General features: G+C 59.5%; 1 protein-coding gene across 2 annotated transcripts in view; it reads right to left on the bottom strand.

The window, feature by feature from the left end:
• Positions 1–11299: 11299 nt before the first annotated feature.
• The window catches only part of LOC137311630 (E3 ubiquitin/ISG15 ligase TRIM25-like), a 32965-nt gene continuing 28390 nt past the window's right edge, over positions 11300–15874 (bottom strand). For both annotated transcript variants that reach the window (XM_067978734.1, XM_067978735.1), the window contains exon 6: positions 11300–13858. In XM_067978734.1, the coding sequence (XP_067834835.1) occupies positions 13335–13858 (524 nt within the window). In that variant the 3' untranslated portion in view covers positions 11300–13334. The remainder of the gene's footprint in view (positions 13859–15874) is intronic.

The raw sequence follows: 15874 nt of genomic DNA, 5'->3' as shown, positions 1-15874 counted from the left end.
TCTGTCCCCCCCCCATTCCCACACGGACTCTGTCCCCCCCCCCCATTCCCACACGGACTCTGTCCCCCCCCCCATTCCCACACGGAATCTGCCCCCCCCATTCCCACAGGGACTCTGTCCCCCCCCCCATTCCCACACGGACTTTGTCCCCCCCCCCATTCCCACACGGACTCTGTTCCCCCCCCATTCCCACACGGACTCTGTCCCCCCCCCATTCCCACATGGACTCTGTCCCCCCCCCATTCCCACACGGACTCTGTCCCCCCCCCCCCACACGGACTCTGTCCCCCCCCCCCATTCCCACACGGACTCTGTCCCCCCCCCCCCATTCCCACACGGACTCTGCCCCCCCCATTCCCACACGGACTCTGTCCCCCCCCCCATTCCCACACGGACACAGTTCCCCCCCCCCATTCCCACACGGACTCTGTCCCCCCCCCATTCCCACACGGACTCTGTCCCCCCCCGCATTCCCACACGGACTCTGTCCCCCCCCCCATTCCCACACGGACTCTGCCCCCCCCCATTCCCACACGGACTCTGTCCCCCCCCCCATTCCCACACGGACTCAGTCCCCCCCCATTCCCACACGGACTCTGTCCCCCCCCCCCATTCCCACACGGACTCTGCACCCCCCATTCCCACACGGACTCTGTCCCCCCCCCCATTCCCACACGGACTCTGTCCCCCCCCCCATTCCCACACGGACGCTGTCCCCCCCCCCATTCCCACACGGACTCTGTCCCCCCCCCCATTCCCACACGGACTCTGTCCCCCCCCCATTCCCACACGGACTCTGTCCCCCCCCATTCCCACACGGACTCTGTCCCCCCCCATTCCCACACGGACTCTGTCCCCCCCCCATTCCCACACGGACTCTGTCCCCCCCCCCACACGGACTCTGTCCCCCCCCCGATTCCCACACGGACACTGTTCCCCCCCCCCATTCCCACACGGAATCTGTCCCCCCCCCCCATTCCCACACGGACTCTGTTCACCCCCCCCATTCCCACACGGACTCTGTCCCCCCCCCATTCCCACACGGACTCTGTCCCCCCCCCACATTCCCACACGGACTCTGTTCCCCCCCCATTCCCACACGGACTCTGTCCCCCCCCCATTCCCACACGGACTCTGTCGCCCCCCCCATTCCCACACGGACTCTGTCCCCCCCCATTCCCACACGGACTCTGTTCCCCCTCCCATTCCCACACGGACTCTGTCCCCCCCCCATTCCCACACGGACTCTGTCCCCCCCCCATTCCCACACGGACTCTGTCCCCCCCCCCATTCCCACACGGACTCGGTCCCCCCCCCCATTCCCACACGGACTCTGTCCCCCCCCCGACACGGACTATGCTCCCCCCCCCCATTCCCACACGGACTCTGTCCCCCCCCCCATTCCCACACGGACTCTGTCCCCCCCCCATTCCCACACGGACTCTGTCCCCCCCCCATTCCCACACGGACTCTGTCCCCCCCCCCATTCCCACACGGACTCTGTCCCCCCCCCATTCCCACACGGACTCTGTCCCCCCCCCCCATTCCCACACGGACTCTGTCCCCCCCCCCCATTCCCACACGGACTCTGTCCCCCCCCATTCCCACACGGACTCTGTCCCCCCCCATTCCCACACGGACTCTGTCCCCCCCCCGATTCCCACACGGACACTGTTCCCCCCCCCCATTCCCAGACGGACTCTGTCCCCCCCCCCATTCCCACACGGAATCTGTCCCCCCACCATTCCCACACGGACTCTGTCCCCCCCCCATTCCCACACGGACTCTGACCCCCCCCCATTCCCACACGGACTCTGTCCCCCCCCCCATTCCCACACGGACTCTGTCCCCCCCCCCATTCCCACACGGACTCTGTCCCCCCCCCCCATTCCCACACGGACTCTGTCCCCCCCCCATTCCCACACGGACTCTGTTCCCCCCCCCCATTCCCACACGGACTCTGTCCCCCACCCATTCCCACACGGACTCTGTCCCCCCCCCATTCCCACACGGCCTCTGTCCCCCCCCCCCCATTCCCACACGGAATCTGCCCCCCCCATTCCCACAGGGACTCTGTCCCCCCCCCATTCCCACACGGACTTTGTCCCCCCCCCCCATTCCCACACGGAATCTGCCCCCCCCATTCCCACAGGGACTCTGTCCCCCCCCCATTCCCACACGGACTTTGTCCCCCCCCCCCATTCCCACACGGACTCTGTTCCCCCCCCATTCCCACACGGACTCTGTCCCCCCCCCCATTCCCACATGGACTCTGTCCCCCCCCCATTCCCACACGTACTCTGTCCCCCCCCCCCCCACACGGACTCTGTCCCCCCCCCCCATTCCCACACGGACTCTGTCCCCCCCCCCCATTCCCACACGGACTCTGTCCCCCCCCCATTCCCACACGGACTCTGTCCCCCCCCCCCCCATTCCCACACGGACTCTGCCCCCCCCCATTCCCACACGGACTCTGTCCCCCCCCCCATTCCCACACGGACTCAGTCCCCCCCCATTCCCACACGGACTCTGTCCCCCCCCCCATTCCCACACGGACTCTGCACCCCCCATTCCCACACGGACTCTGTCCCCCCCCCCATTCCCACACGGACTCTGTCCCCCCCCCCATTCCCACACGGACGCTGTCCCCCCCCCCATTCCCACACGGACTCTGTCCCCCCCCCCATTCCCACACGGACTCTGTCCCCCCCCCCATTCCCACACGGACTCTGTCCCCCCCCATTCCCACACGGACTCTGTCCCCCCCCATTCCCACACGGACTCTGTCCCCCCCCCCCACACGGACTCTGTCCCCCCCCCGATTCCCACACGGACACTGTCCCCCCCCCGATTCCCACACGGACACTGTTCCCCCCCCCCATTCCCACACGGACTCTGTCCCCCCCCCCATTCCCACACGGACTCTGTTCACCCCCCCCATTCCCACACGGACTCTGTCCTCCCCCCATTCCCACACGGACTCTGTCCCCCCCCCCCCATTCCCACACGGACTCTGTTCCCCCCCCATTCCCACACGGACTCTGTCCCCCCCCCATTCCCACACGGACTCTGTCGCCCCCCCCATTCCCACACGGACTCTGTCCCCCCCCATTCCCACACGGACTCTGTTCCCCCCCCCATTCCCACACGGACTCTGTCCCCCCCCCATTCCCACACGGACTCTGTCCCCCCCCCATTCCCACACGGACTCTGTCCCCCCCCCATTCCCACACGGACTCTGTCCCCCCCCCCATTCCCACACGGATTCTGTTCACCCCCCCCATTCCCACACGGACTCTGTCCCCCCCCCATTCCCACACGGACTCTGTCCCCCCCCCCATTCCCACACGGACTCTGTCCCCCCCCATTCCCACACGGACTCAGTCCCCCCCCCCATTCCCACACGGACTCTGTCCCCTCCCCCATTCCCACACGGACTCTGTCCCCCCCCCATTCCCACACGGACTCTGTCCCCCCCCCATTCCCACACGTCCTCTGTCCCCCCCCCCAATTCCCACACGGACTCTGTCCCCCCCCATTCCCACACGGACTCTGTCCCCCCCCCCATTCCCACACGGACTCTGCCCCCCCATTCCCACACGGACTCTGTCCCCCCCCCCATTCCCACACGGACTCTGTCCCCCCCCATTCCCACACGGACTCTGTCCACCCCCCCACACGGACTATGTTCCCCCCCCCCCATTCCCACACGGACTCTGTCCACCCCCCCACACGGACTATGTTCCCCCCCCCCCATTCCCACACGGACTCTGTCCCCCCCCCATTCCCACACAGACTCTGTTCCCCCCCCCCCCATTCCCACACGGACTCTGTCCCCCCCCCATTCCCACACGGACTCTGTCCCCCCCCCATTCCCACACGGACTCTGTCCCCCCCCCCCATTCCCACACGGACTCTGTCCCCCCCCCCCATTCCCACACGGACTCTGTCCCCCCCCATTCCCACACGGACTCAGTCCCCCCCCCCCATTCCCACACGGACTCTGTCCCCCCCCCATTCCCACACGGACTCTGTCCCCCCCCCCCATTCCCACACGGACTCTGTCCCCCCCCCATTCCCACACGGACTCTGTCCCCCCCCCCATTCCCACACGGACTCCGTCCCCCCCATTCCCACACGGACTCTGTACCCCCCCCATTCCCACACGGACTCTGTCCCCCCCCCCCACACGGACTCTGTCCCCCCCCCGATTCCCACACGGACACTGTTCCCCCCCCCCATTCCCACACGGACTCTGTCCCCCCCCCCCATTCCCACACGGACTCTGTTCACCCCCCCCATTCCCACACGGACTCTGTCCTCCCCCCATTCCCACACGGACTCTGTCCCCCCCCCCCATTCCCACACGGACTCTGTCCCCCCCCCATTCCCACACGGACTCTGTCGCCCCCCCCATTCCCACACGGACTCTGTCCCCCCCCATTCCCACACGGACTCTGTTCCCCCCCCCATTCCCACACGGACTCTGTCCCCCCCCCATTCCCACACGGACTCTGTCCCCCCCCCATTCCCACACGGACTCTGTCCCCCCCCCCATTCCCACACGGACTCTGTTCACCCCCCCCATTCCCACACGGACTCTGTCCCCCCCCCGACACGGACTATGTTCCCCCCCCCCCATTCCCACACGGACTCTGTCCCCTCCCCCATTCCCACACGGACTCTGTCCCCCCCCCATTCCCACACGGACTCTGTCCCCCCCCCATTCCCACACGTACTCTGTCCCCCCCCCCAATTCCCACACGGACTCTGTCCCCCCCCATTCCCACACGGACTCTGTCCCCCCCCCCATTCCCACACGGACTCTGCACCCCCATTCCCACACGGACTCTGTCCCCCCCCCCATTCCCACACGGACTCTGTCCCCCCCCATTCCCACACGGACTCTGTCCACCCCCCCACACGGACTATGTTCCCCCCCCCCCCATTCCCACACGGACTCTGTCCCCTCCCCCATTCCCACACGGACTCTGTCCCCCCCCATTCCCACACGGACTCTGTCCCCCCCCCATTCCCACACGGACTCTGTCCCCCCCCCCCATTCCCACACGGACTCTGTCCCCCCCCCATTCCCACACGGACTCTGTCCCCCCCCCCATTCCCACACGGACTCTGTCCCCCCCCCATTCCCACACGGACTCTGTCCCCCCCCATTCCCACACGGACTCTGTCCCCCCCCCGATTCCCACACGGACACTGTTCCCCCCCCCATTCCCACACGGACTCTGTCCCCCCCGCCATTCCCACACGGACTCTGTTCCCCCCCCCCATTCCCACACGGACTCTGTCCCCCCCCCCCATTCCCACACGGACTCTGTCCCCCCCCCCCATTCCCACACGGACTCTGTCCCCCCCCCCATTCCCACACGGACTCTGTCCCCCCCCATTCCCACACGGACTCTGTCCCCCCCCCCATTCCCACACGGACTCTGTCCCGCCCCCATTCCCACACGGACTCTGTCCCCCCCCCCATTCCCACACGGACTCTGTCCCCCCCCCATTCCCACACGGACTCTGTCCCCCCCCCATTCCCACACGGACTCTGTCCCCCCCCCATTCCCACACGGACTCTGTCCCCCCCCCCATTCCCACACGGACTCTGTCCCCCCCCCATTCCCACACGGACTCTGTCCCCCCCCCATTCCCACACGGACTCTGTCCCCCCCCCCATTCCCACACGGACTCTGTCCCCCCCCCCATTCCCACACGGACTCTGTCCCCCCCCCCATTCCCACACGGACTCTGTCCCCCCCCCCATTCCCACACGGACTCAGTCCCCCCCCCATTCCCACACGGACTCTGTCCCCCCCCCTCCCATTCCCACACGGACTCTGTCCCCCCCCCCATTCCCACACGGACTCTGTCCCCCCCCATTCCCACACGGACTCTGTCCCCCCCCCCATTCCCACACGGACTCTGTCCCGCCCCCATTCCCACACGGACTCTGTCCCCCCCCCCATTCCCACACGGACTCTGTCCCCCCCCCATTCCCACACGGACTCTGTCCCCCCCCCATTCCCACACGGACTCTGTCCCCCCCCCATTCCCACACGGACTCTGTCCCCCCCCCCCATTCCCACACGGACTCTGTCCCCCCCCATTCCCACACGGACTCTGTCCCCCCCCATTCCCACACGGACTCTGTCCCCCCCCCATTCCCACACGGACTCTGTCCCCCCCCCCATTCCCACACGGACTCTGTCCCCCCCCCCATTCCCACACGGACTCTGTCCCCCCCCCCATTCCCACACGGACTCAGTCCCCCCCCCATTCCCACACGGACTCTGTCCCCCCCCCTCCCATTCCCACACGGACTCTGTCCCCCCCCCATTCCCACACGGACTCTGTCCCCCCCCCATTCCCACACGGACTCTGTCCCCCCCCCCCCATTCCCACACGGACTCTGTTCCCCCCCCCCCCCATTCCCACACGGACTCTGTCCCCCCCCCCCATTCCCACACGGACTCTGTCCCCCCCCACACGGACTCTGTCCCACCCCCCCCCATTCCCACACGGACTCTGTCCCCCCCCCCCCATTCCCACACGGACTCTGTCCCCCCCCACACGGACTCTGTCCCCCCCCCCCCCATTCCCACACGGACTCTGTCCCCCCCCCCCCATTCCCACACGGACTCTGTCCCCCCCCCCCCCATTCCCACACGGACTCTGTCCCCCCCCCCCCCCATTCCCACATGGACTCTGTCCCCCCCCCCCCCATTCCCACACGGACTCTGTCCCCCCCCCATTCCCACACGGACTCTGTCCCCCCCCCCATTCCCACACGGACTCTGTCCCCCCCCCCCCCCATTCCCACACGGACTCTGTCCCCCCCCCCCCCCCCCATTCCCACACGGACTCTGTCCCCCCACCCCATTCCCACACGGACTCTGTCCCCCCCCCCCCCATTCCCACACGGACTCTGTCCCCCCCCCCATTCCCACACGGACTCTGTCCCCCCCCCCATTCCCACACGGACTCTGTCCCCCCCCCCCATTCCCACATGGACTCTGTCCCCCCCCCCCCATTCCCACACGGACTCTGTCCCCCCCCCCCATTCCCACACGGACTCTGTCCCCCCCCCCCCCATTCCCATACGGACTCTGTCCCCCCCCCATTCCCACACGGACTCTGTCCCCCCCCCATTCCCACACGGACTCTGTCCCCCCCCCCCCATTCCCACACGGACTCTGTCCCCCCCCCATTCCCACACGGACTCTGTCCCCCCCCCCCATTCCCACACGGACTCTGTCCCCCCCCCCATTCCCACACGGACTCTGTCCCCCCCCCCCATTCCCACACGGACTCTGTCCCCCCCCCCCCATTCCCACACGGACTCTGTCCCCCCCCCCCCATTCCCACACGGACTCTGTCCCCCCCCCCATTCCCACACGGACTCTGCCCCCCCCCCCCCATTCCCATACGGACTCTGTCCCCCCCCCCCCATTCCCGCACGGACTCTGTCCCCCCCCCCATTCCCACACGGACTCTGTCCCCCCCCCCATTCCCACACGGACTCTGTCCCCCCCCCCCCCATTCCCACACGGACTCTGTCCCCCCCCCCATTCCCACACGGACTCTGTCCCCCCCCCCATTCCCACACGGACTCTGTCCCCCCCCCATTCCCACACGGACTCTGTCCCCCCCCATTCCCACACGGACTCTGTCCCCCCCCCCCATTCCCACACGGACTCTGTCCCCCCCCCCCATTCCCACACGGACTCTGTCCCCCCCCCCCATTCCCACACGGACTCTGTCCCCCCCCCCATTCCCACACGGACTCTGTCCCCCCCCCCCCCCATTCCCACACGGACTCTGTCCCCCCCCCCCCCCATTCCCACACGGACTCTGTCCCCCCCCCCCCCATTCCCACACGGACTCTGTCCCCCCCCCCCCCCCATTCCCACACGGACTCTGTCCCCCCCCCCCATTCCGACACGGACTCTGTCCCCCCCCCCCCATTCCCACACGGACTCTGTCCCCCCCCCCATTCCCACACGGACTCTGTCCCCCCCCCCATTCCCACACGGACTCTGTCCCCCCCCCCCATTCCCACACGGACTCTGTCCCCCCCCCCCCCATTCCCACACGGACTCTGTCCCCCCCCCCCCCATTCCCACACGGACTCTGTCCCCCCCCCCCCATTCCCACACGGACTCTGTCCCCCCCCATTCCCACACGGACTCTGTCCCCCCCCCCCCCATTCCCACACGGACTCTGTCCCCCCCCCATTCCCACACGGACTCTGTCCCCCCCCCCCCATTCCCACACGGACTCTGTCCCCCCCCCATTCCCACACGGACTCTGTCCCCCCCCCCCCCATTCCCACACGGACTCTGTCCCCCCCCCCCCCATTCCCACACGGACTCTGTCCCCCCCCCCCCCATTCCCACACGGACTCTGTCCCCCCCCCCCATTCCCACACGGACTCTGTCCCCCCCCATTCCCACACGGACTCTGTCCCCCCCCCCCCCATTCCCACACGGACTCTGTCCCCCCCCCATTCCCACACGGACTCTGTCCCCCCCCATTCCCATTCCCACACGGACTCTGTCCCCCCCCCCCCATTCCCACACGGACTCTGTCCCCCCCCCCATTCCCACACGGACTCTGTCCCCCCCCCCCCCATTCCCACACGGACTCTGTCCCCCCCCCCATTCCCACACGGACTCTGTCCCCCCCCCATTCCCACACGGACTCTGTCCCCCCCCCCCCCCACACGGACTCTGTCCCCCCCCCATTCCCACACGGACTCTGTCCCCCCCCCCCCCCCCATTCCCACACGGACTCTGTCCCCCCCCCCCCACACGGACTCGGGCCCGGCGCCTGCGCACTGTGCGTGTGTTGAGCGCGAGGGGCGGATTGAGCGGGAAATGAGAGTCGGAGAATCTGAAGGAGGGAAAATGGCGGAGTCACCGAGTGAATTCCCCGGGACCCGGGGTTTCTGCATCAGCCGATTAATCGCAGTCTGAGAGCTGCTGGATGTCCAGGTCAGACATTGAAATCCTCGCCGCCCGGCTCCCAGTGACTCAACACCTGATCGCAGCCTTTGGGAAGGAAGGTTTGGGGAGCAGTGAGCACTCGGTCTGGGCCCTCTCTCTCTCTCAATCAAATAGACCCAAATACAATTTAACTCAAAGAGGAACAAGAGCAGCCTGCGATCTCACTGAGTAACGGCTCCATTGGAGAGACACTGAGGAACTGACTCTTCACCGCCTCAGGACGGCCCAAAGCGCTTTACACACAATGAGGTGGGTTTGAAGTGTAGTCACTGTTGGAATGGAGGGAATGAGGCAGCTCATTGATGCACAGCAAGATCCCACAAACAGCAATGATCCCACGGACACTATTGGGAGAAGAGCAGGGGAGTTCTCCCCGGTGTCCTGGACAATATTTATCCCTCAACCAACATCATAAAACAGATTATCCGGTCATTATCACATCGCTGTTTATGGTACATCTTCAACCACTGGTTGGAGACAGGATTCCCCCCAAGGTCAAATATCCAGCTGACATTCACCATCACATGAACACTGGCCCCTTGGGGGTGAGGTACTGGGGGGGTGAGGGGGTGACCAGAGCTGTGGAACCTCAGACCAACAAGGAGCAGCTGGGAGGGAGAGGGAAGGGGATTAAAACAAATCGAAACAGCAAAAAGAAAATGTTTTAACGCAGAGTGAATGATGATAACTGGAGTGAGATTAATTCCCGGGATATCGAAGGACTGGGGCTGGAATCACACCGTCTGAATTCATCCCAATCCCGCAACTCCCAGCTCTGCTAATTTAACAGGATTTACAGCGTTAAAATGTGTAAACAGGGTGAGGATAAATGAGCAGAGCTCGAGGTCATTAGATCCTGGACGGCCCGATCTCTCAACATAAAAACTGGGAGAATTGAGAAACGCAGCGGGAAACATGAGCTGAGGCCGAGACTCGGGGGCAGAGCGGAATCTGAAATCTGACGGCATTTTTTTGTCCTTCACCAGGGAAACAAACACAATCATTTAACTCTGAGCGAGAATCAGATCTGAAACCACCCCCCAGCTCTGGGCCCAGTCATTAACGAAAGAAAGAACTTGCATTTATATAGCGCCTTTCACAACCTCAGGACGTCCCAAAGCGCTTTACAACCAATGAAGCACTTTTGAAGTGTACTCACTGTTTTAATGTAGGAAACGCAGCAGCCAATTTGCGCACAGCAAGATCCCACAAACAGGAATGAGATAAATGATCAGATAATCTGTTTTTTTGTGATGTTAGTTGAGGGATAAATATTGGCCCCAGGACACTGGAGAGAACTCCCCTGCTCTTCTTCCAATACTGGCGGTTGGGTCGTGGAGGGTGAGGGTCCCGGGGAGGCAGCAGCCCAGATTATTTCTGTGGGTCCCTCCTGCTCCTCCATGACACACAAACATAATTGGGCACTTCCCTTTTCCGGGCCTCCTCGGTTCCATCGCCCGTGGAGCTGGTCGGAGTGAGCACAGGGGCGTATTTACCCCGATTTCCATATTAACAGGGGCTGATCACCTGAAACAGGCGGTGATTTGGACACCCGGTGGGAGGCCCCTTTCAAAATGGCACCGGCTCCATCGCCGGGGTTACCGGGGCGGGAGAGGCGACTGACCCCCATTCTCAGACCGGGAGGGGAGTGAGAATCGACCCATGAGTCTAACTTCATAATCCCCTCTTTTGAATTTGGACTTGGGTGCACAGGGCACAATTTCAAAACTTGCAGATGGCACAAAACTTGGAAGAACAGTAAACAGTGCCCCACAGGCAGGGTGGGAACCAGGCCCACATCCCCCTCCCCGCATCCCCTCCTCCTCCTCCCCCGACTCTCCTCTCCTCTCCTCTCCTCTCCTCTCTCCTCCCCCCTCTAATCCCCCCACTCTTGCTGGCAAAAACATACTGTTGTTACTTTTCCTTCTCTCTCTTTCCCATGGTTTAAACAAGTTGATATTACAGCATCTGATGTTTACAACAGCTTCTCACAGACTTTCAAGGCCTTGCATCTGTCTTACCTTTAACCTTCGAGACAATCTGCTGAATAAGACTTTTCCAATGTGGCCAACCTTCCCAGCATGCCACGTTGAACAGTCAGTTTAGTCGTTCCTTTGTTGAATTAATACTTTTAACCAAACTCAGCTCCTTTAGCAGGTAATTAATAACCGATATTGAAAGTCCAAAATCCTTCAGTCGCCCCTCAAGTGAGTGTGAGCGATCGAACAACTCACTTTAACCCATTCATTGAATCTGAATTGCACTCACCACAGATAAGGTTAAACATTGTTACAAGAAGTTTAATCACCGTCACATTTACACAAAAGTTCTTTCAAATACGACAAATGAAAAAGAAAAGTGTTAAATCATAACAAGTTGTATAATAACAAAAAGCAGAGACATGATTTTCACCCAAGGATGCTGTCCCACATTATAGACGACCTCCCTCCATTCATGATCCCCAGGGGTAGAGGTCCCCTTTTCAATGTCAGCATTACGTTGTTTCGAATGCACTGTCAGTCTATCAATATTAGGGGTTTTAAACTACAGAAGTAATCGAAGAAAGTGGTTTCCCTCATTACTTCTCAGTCTTAATCTTCAACACCCTCCCCCCCCCCTCCTTTGTGGGATCCTGGGGCCTTATCTAAGGTCCTCATCCTGTGAGCGTCACAGACCGATCTCCAGCCATTTGCTCTTCTAATCTAAGTTTCATTTGGTTAATATCACACATCATGATACAGACAAAGAAAATCATAATACATTGTACAGAAAACTACAGAAACTAGGCTCCCCCCAAATACCACCATATTATCAAGAAATCTTGGACTTCAAAGATCCTCCAGCTCTCCTTTTTACCATTATCCATCTTGTGGATAATTCTGGCTCAGTATTATTTCTCCCCGGCCCTCAGTTGTCCCAATTTCATCGTTAACTCAAAGGAACCCAAACCTGAATTTTCCCAAAATCACACCGAACGTGACATCAAATACAAGCCATTCCTGTGCTTTCAGGTTATCTGATCAACAGACTGGGGGGTGTCTGGAGGTCTTTGCTTATCTCCCCCTGCATGGTCCCGATGTCTTGGGTAGAGCCCAGGTTATAAAATATTCTTCTCACTGTTCAGTATAAGCAAGGACATAACCGTCTCCAAGAGAAAGCTATCAATTAACGATTGTTAACTCCCCTTTCCTGACTTTCACTGGATTGTGTATTGATTCCTGATTGATGCCCTTTGGGGGTTGTTCCCAGGTGATCTTTGTTTCTCACCGGTCACTCACACATCGTTTTCCTGACCCTTTGGTTTTGGTTGTCACAAAATGTCCCATTATCACCCATGACCACCTGGGACGCTGATTGTAGACCCCAATTGGTGGGGCAATTTTCCTGTTTGTCTCACACACTCAGTCACCTCCTCGTGTCGAATTAAGTTAAACATCCCATAATACTCCCATTTCATGTTGGTTGTGAGCCCTGGAGGAACCTTACTGTCCAATAAACTAAAAATCACCACCCCATAAAACACAGATTAAAAGTTCCCAGTCTGGTCCAATGAATCAATACATTTGCTTAGTTTCGGACAGATGTGTTACCCCCCCTGGGCAGTCCCAGAAGCTCTCAGTGATGCCTGGGAGACCCGGGGGTGAAAATAGTCTCTGGTGTTAGTGCAACACGGGCGATAGTGAATGGACAGCCCATTTTACACCCACACCATTTTCTTTCCCACTGAAGTCAGTGTAACTCGGGCTGTCGATTCACCATCGCTGTTTGGAGCGACCGTCAAAGAACAATTTCAAACCCCAGCCTCAGATTTTCACAGCAGCACTTTAAAGGGACCGTGCCCTGTCACTACCATTCACTACTGAGATTAATACAGTCGTGCCCTGTCACTACCATTCACTACTGAGATTCATGCCATCGTGCCCTGTCACTACTATGATTCACTAGTGATTAATGCAGTTGTGCCTGCCACTATTCTGATTCACTACTGTGATTAATACCACTACAATTCTGCAACTGAAGTGATCAAATTCTACAACTGAAGGAGACAATTAATTGGAACGCTACGAATTACAAGTAAACTCACCAAAAGCAGCTATTTTTAGCTTTAGTGACCGACCCTCACAAAGAAAATCACAAAGACCCCGGATCCTTAAAAGCAGCAAAGCACTGAGCTCCTGACATCATCAGAGGGGCAGAGGCGGGAGTGACATCATCAGAGGGGCAGAGGCGGGAGTGACATCATCAGAGGGGCAGAGGCGGGAGTGACAACAGCCCCGAACCGGAAGCGACATCACCGAGTCTCCGATATCAGGATTAATTTAACAGTTTTAGGGATGTTTTCTTCCCACAATAAAATGCCGGAAACACGGGTTCAGTGAATGTGGTTTGAAATGTGTGTAAATGTGTCAGTGAGTCAGTGACCCGGTGAAATGACACAGTCCCGGCCTCATAATCCAACTGAACTCGGATCCGGCTCTCAAATGGGATCAGTGGGAGGTCTGTAAGCTGGCAATTGTGATCGGCTGAGAAAGAATCATCATAATAATATAAACACCAGGATTTGCTGTTTTCCCCAAGACCAGACTTGTCCCCCTCTCTCTCTGCGCTCCCACACGCAATCCCGATATCCCAGTCTTTCCCATCAGTCTCCACATCCCAAGAATGGGATCCTGAGGAGAAACTCTGGGAGCAGAGGACTTGGGGCCAGACTGTGAACCTCTCTGGGTGAGGTGGGTAGGGCTGTTTCTGTCCAGTCCGTGTTACTGATCTCAGATCATCCGACAGAACCAATTTCCAGTTTGCTGTCTTTGGATCCAGGCTCATCGCTGACCTTTGCCCTGGAGAGGAGAGAAGAGATTGGTCAGACAGGGTTATTCCACTCCCATCAATGATTGACAGCTGCAGGGTGGGAGTGTCAGTATTTCCCAGACACTGTCAGCCCCATATTACCTCGGAGACTGTGTTCATCCCCTGTTAAATAAATGGCCTTTGATCAGAATCCCTGTTAAATAGCAGTGTGTGGGTCCCAGTGCTGTACACTCAGTGCAAACACTGCAGTGGAGACACACAGTAGCAGTCAGTTTAATCACACAAGCCCCTGGCACTGTGTACACGTTCTCCCAGACACAATGGAGGGGATTCACCGGCACACAACACATCCCACAGACTCACAGTTACAGCCCCACAACCTCAGCACTGGCTGTACTGGGAATACACAGCTCACAGGAGTGTGTCCTGGGCTCTCTCCCTCCTGTTACTGTTCCATCCTGAATACAGGAGTGTGCCCTGGGCTCTCTCCCTCCTGTTACTGTTCCATCCTGAATACAGGAGTGTGCCCTGGGCTCTCTCCCTCCTGTTACTGTTCCATCCTGAATACAGGAGTGTGCCCTGGGCTCTCTCCCTCCTGTTACTGTTCCATCCTGAATACAGGAGTGTGTCCTGGGCTCTCTCACTCCTGTTACTGTTCCATCCTGAATACAGGAGTGTGTCCTGGGCTCTCTCACTCCTGTTACTGTTCCATCCTGAATACAGGAGTGTGTCCTGGGCTCTCTCACTCCTGTTACTGTTCCATCCTCAATACAGGAGTGTGCCCTGGGCTCTCTCCCTCCTGTTACTGTTCCATCCTGCTCACAGCTCTGATTAAAGTCTCCATTAATTTCCACACAGTAGTGAAGATTCAGTTGTGAATTGAGGTGAATCTGATGTCCCTTCTGTACATTGAACTGTTGCTCTCTGTTCACTCTGAATTCACCAACACTCCCTCTGGCCCTGGGTCTCAGACTTGGACCAATTCCAAGCTGTGAGGAGGGAACAGGTGCAGGAACTCGACCCTCGAATCCCTCGCACTGAACCCTGACTGAAGAAACGTCACCGAGATAAAAAGTGTTCATTAGCAACATAAAGGGTTGTATAGAAATTATGAACAGTGTGATCCCCTCTGATATAAACACACCTTGGAATATTCCTGCTCTCCCCCGATCCCTGTCGACTGCTCAATGACAATCCCTGGGACAGGGGCTCCCCCTGTTGAGCTGATTCTGCCCCCTCCCCGGAGCACAGATACTGACAGCCCTGTGAGGGACAGTGTCCCTTTAAGAGACACTCTGATTGACAGTGTGTAACCCCGCCCCTACCTGACCCATGGTGGGTGAAACTTTGGCCCATTACAATGAGGAATGTTTAAAGCAGGTGTCACTGGCGACTGAGGATTAATCTCAGGCTCCTGATCCACACACACAGGGACCTGAGATTAAAGTTCGGGGATATTCCCAGCTGTCTGAACACAACTAACCCGACCTGCTGGCAGTCCCCTATAGAATCATAGAGCACAAACATAGAAACATAGAAAATAGGAGCAAGAGAGGCCATTCGCGCCTGCTCCGCCATTCAGAATGATCATGGCTGATCGTCTAACTCAGTACTCTGTTCCTGCTTTTTCCCCCATATCCCTTGATCCCTTTAACATTAAGAAACATATCTATCTCCTTCTTGAATACATCTAATGACTTGGCCTCCACTGCTTTCTGTGGTCGAGAATTCCACAGGTTCAGCAAGGAGGAGGCCATTTGGCCAATAGTGCCGGCTCTTTGAAAGAGCTATTCAATGAGCCCCACTCCACCTGCTCTTTTCCCATAGTCCTGTAATTTTTTCCTTTTCAAGTATTTATCCAATTCCCTTTTGAAAGTTATTATTGAATCTGCTTCCACCGCCCTTTCTGGCAGCGCATTCCAGATCAGAACAACTCACTGTAAAAAAAATTCTCCTCATCTCCCTTCTGATTCTTTTGCCAATTACCTTAAATCTGTGTCCTCTGGTTACCGGCCCTCCTGCCAGTGGAAACAGTTTCTCCTTAT

The sequence above is a fragment of the Heptranchias perlo genome, unplaced genomic scaffold (genome assembly GCF_035084215.1).
Source record: "Heptranchias perlo isolate sHepPer1 unplaced genomic scaffold, sHepPer1.hap1 HAP1_SCAFFOLD_376, whole genome shotgun sequence".
Classification (NCBI taxonomy): Eukaryota; Metazoa; Chordata; class Chondrichthyes; order Hexanchiformes; family Hexanchidae; genus Heptranchias; species Heptranchias perlo.
Note: the sequence above shows the minus strand (reverse complement) of the source record. Positions and strands in the feature narration are given on the sequence as shown.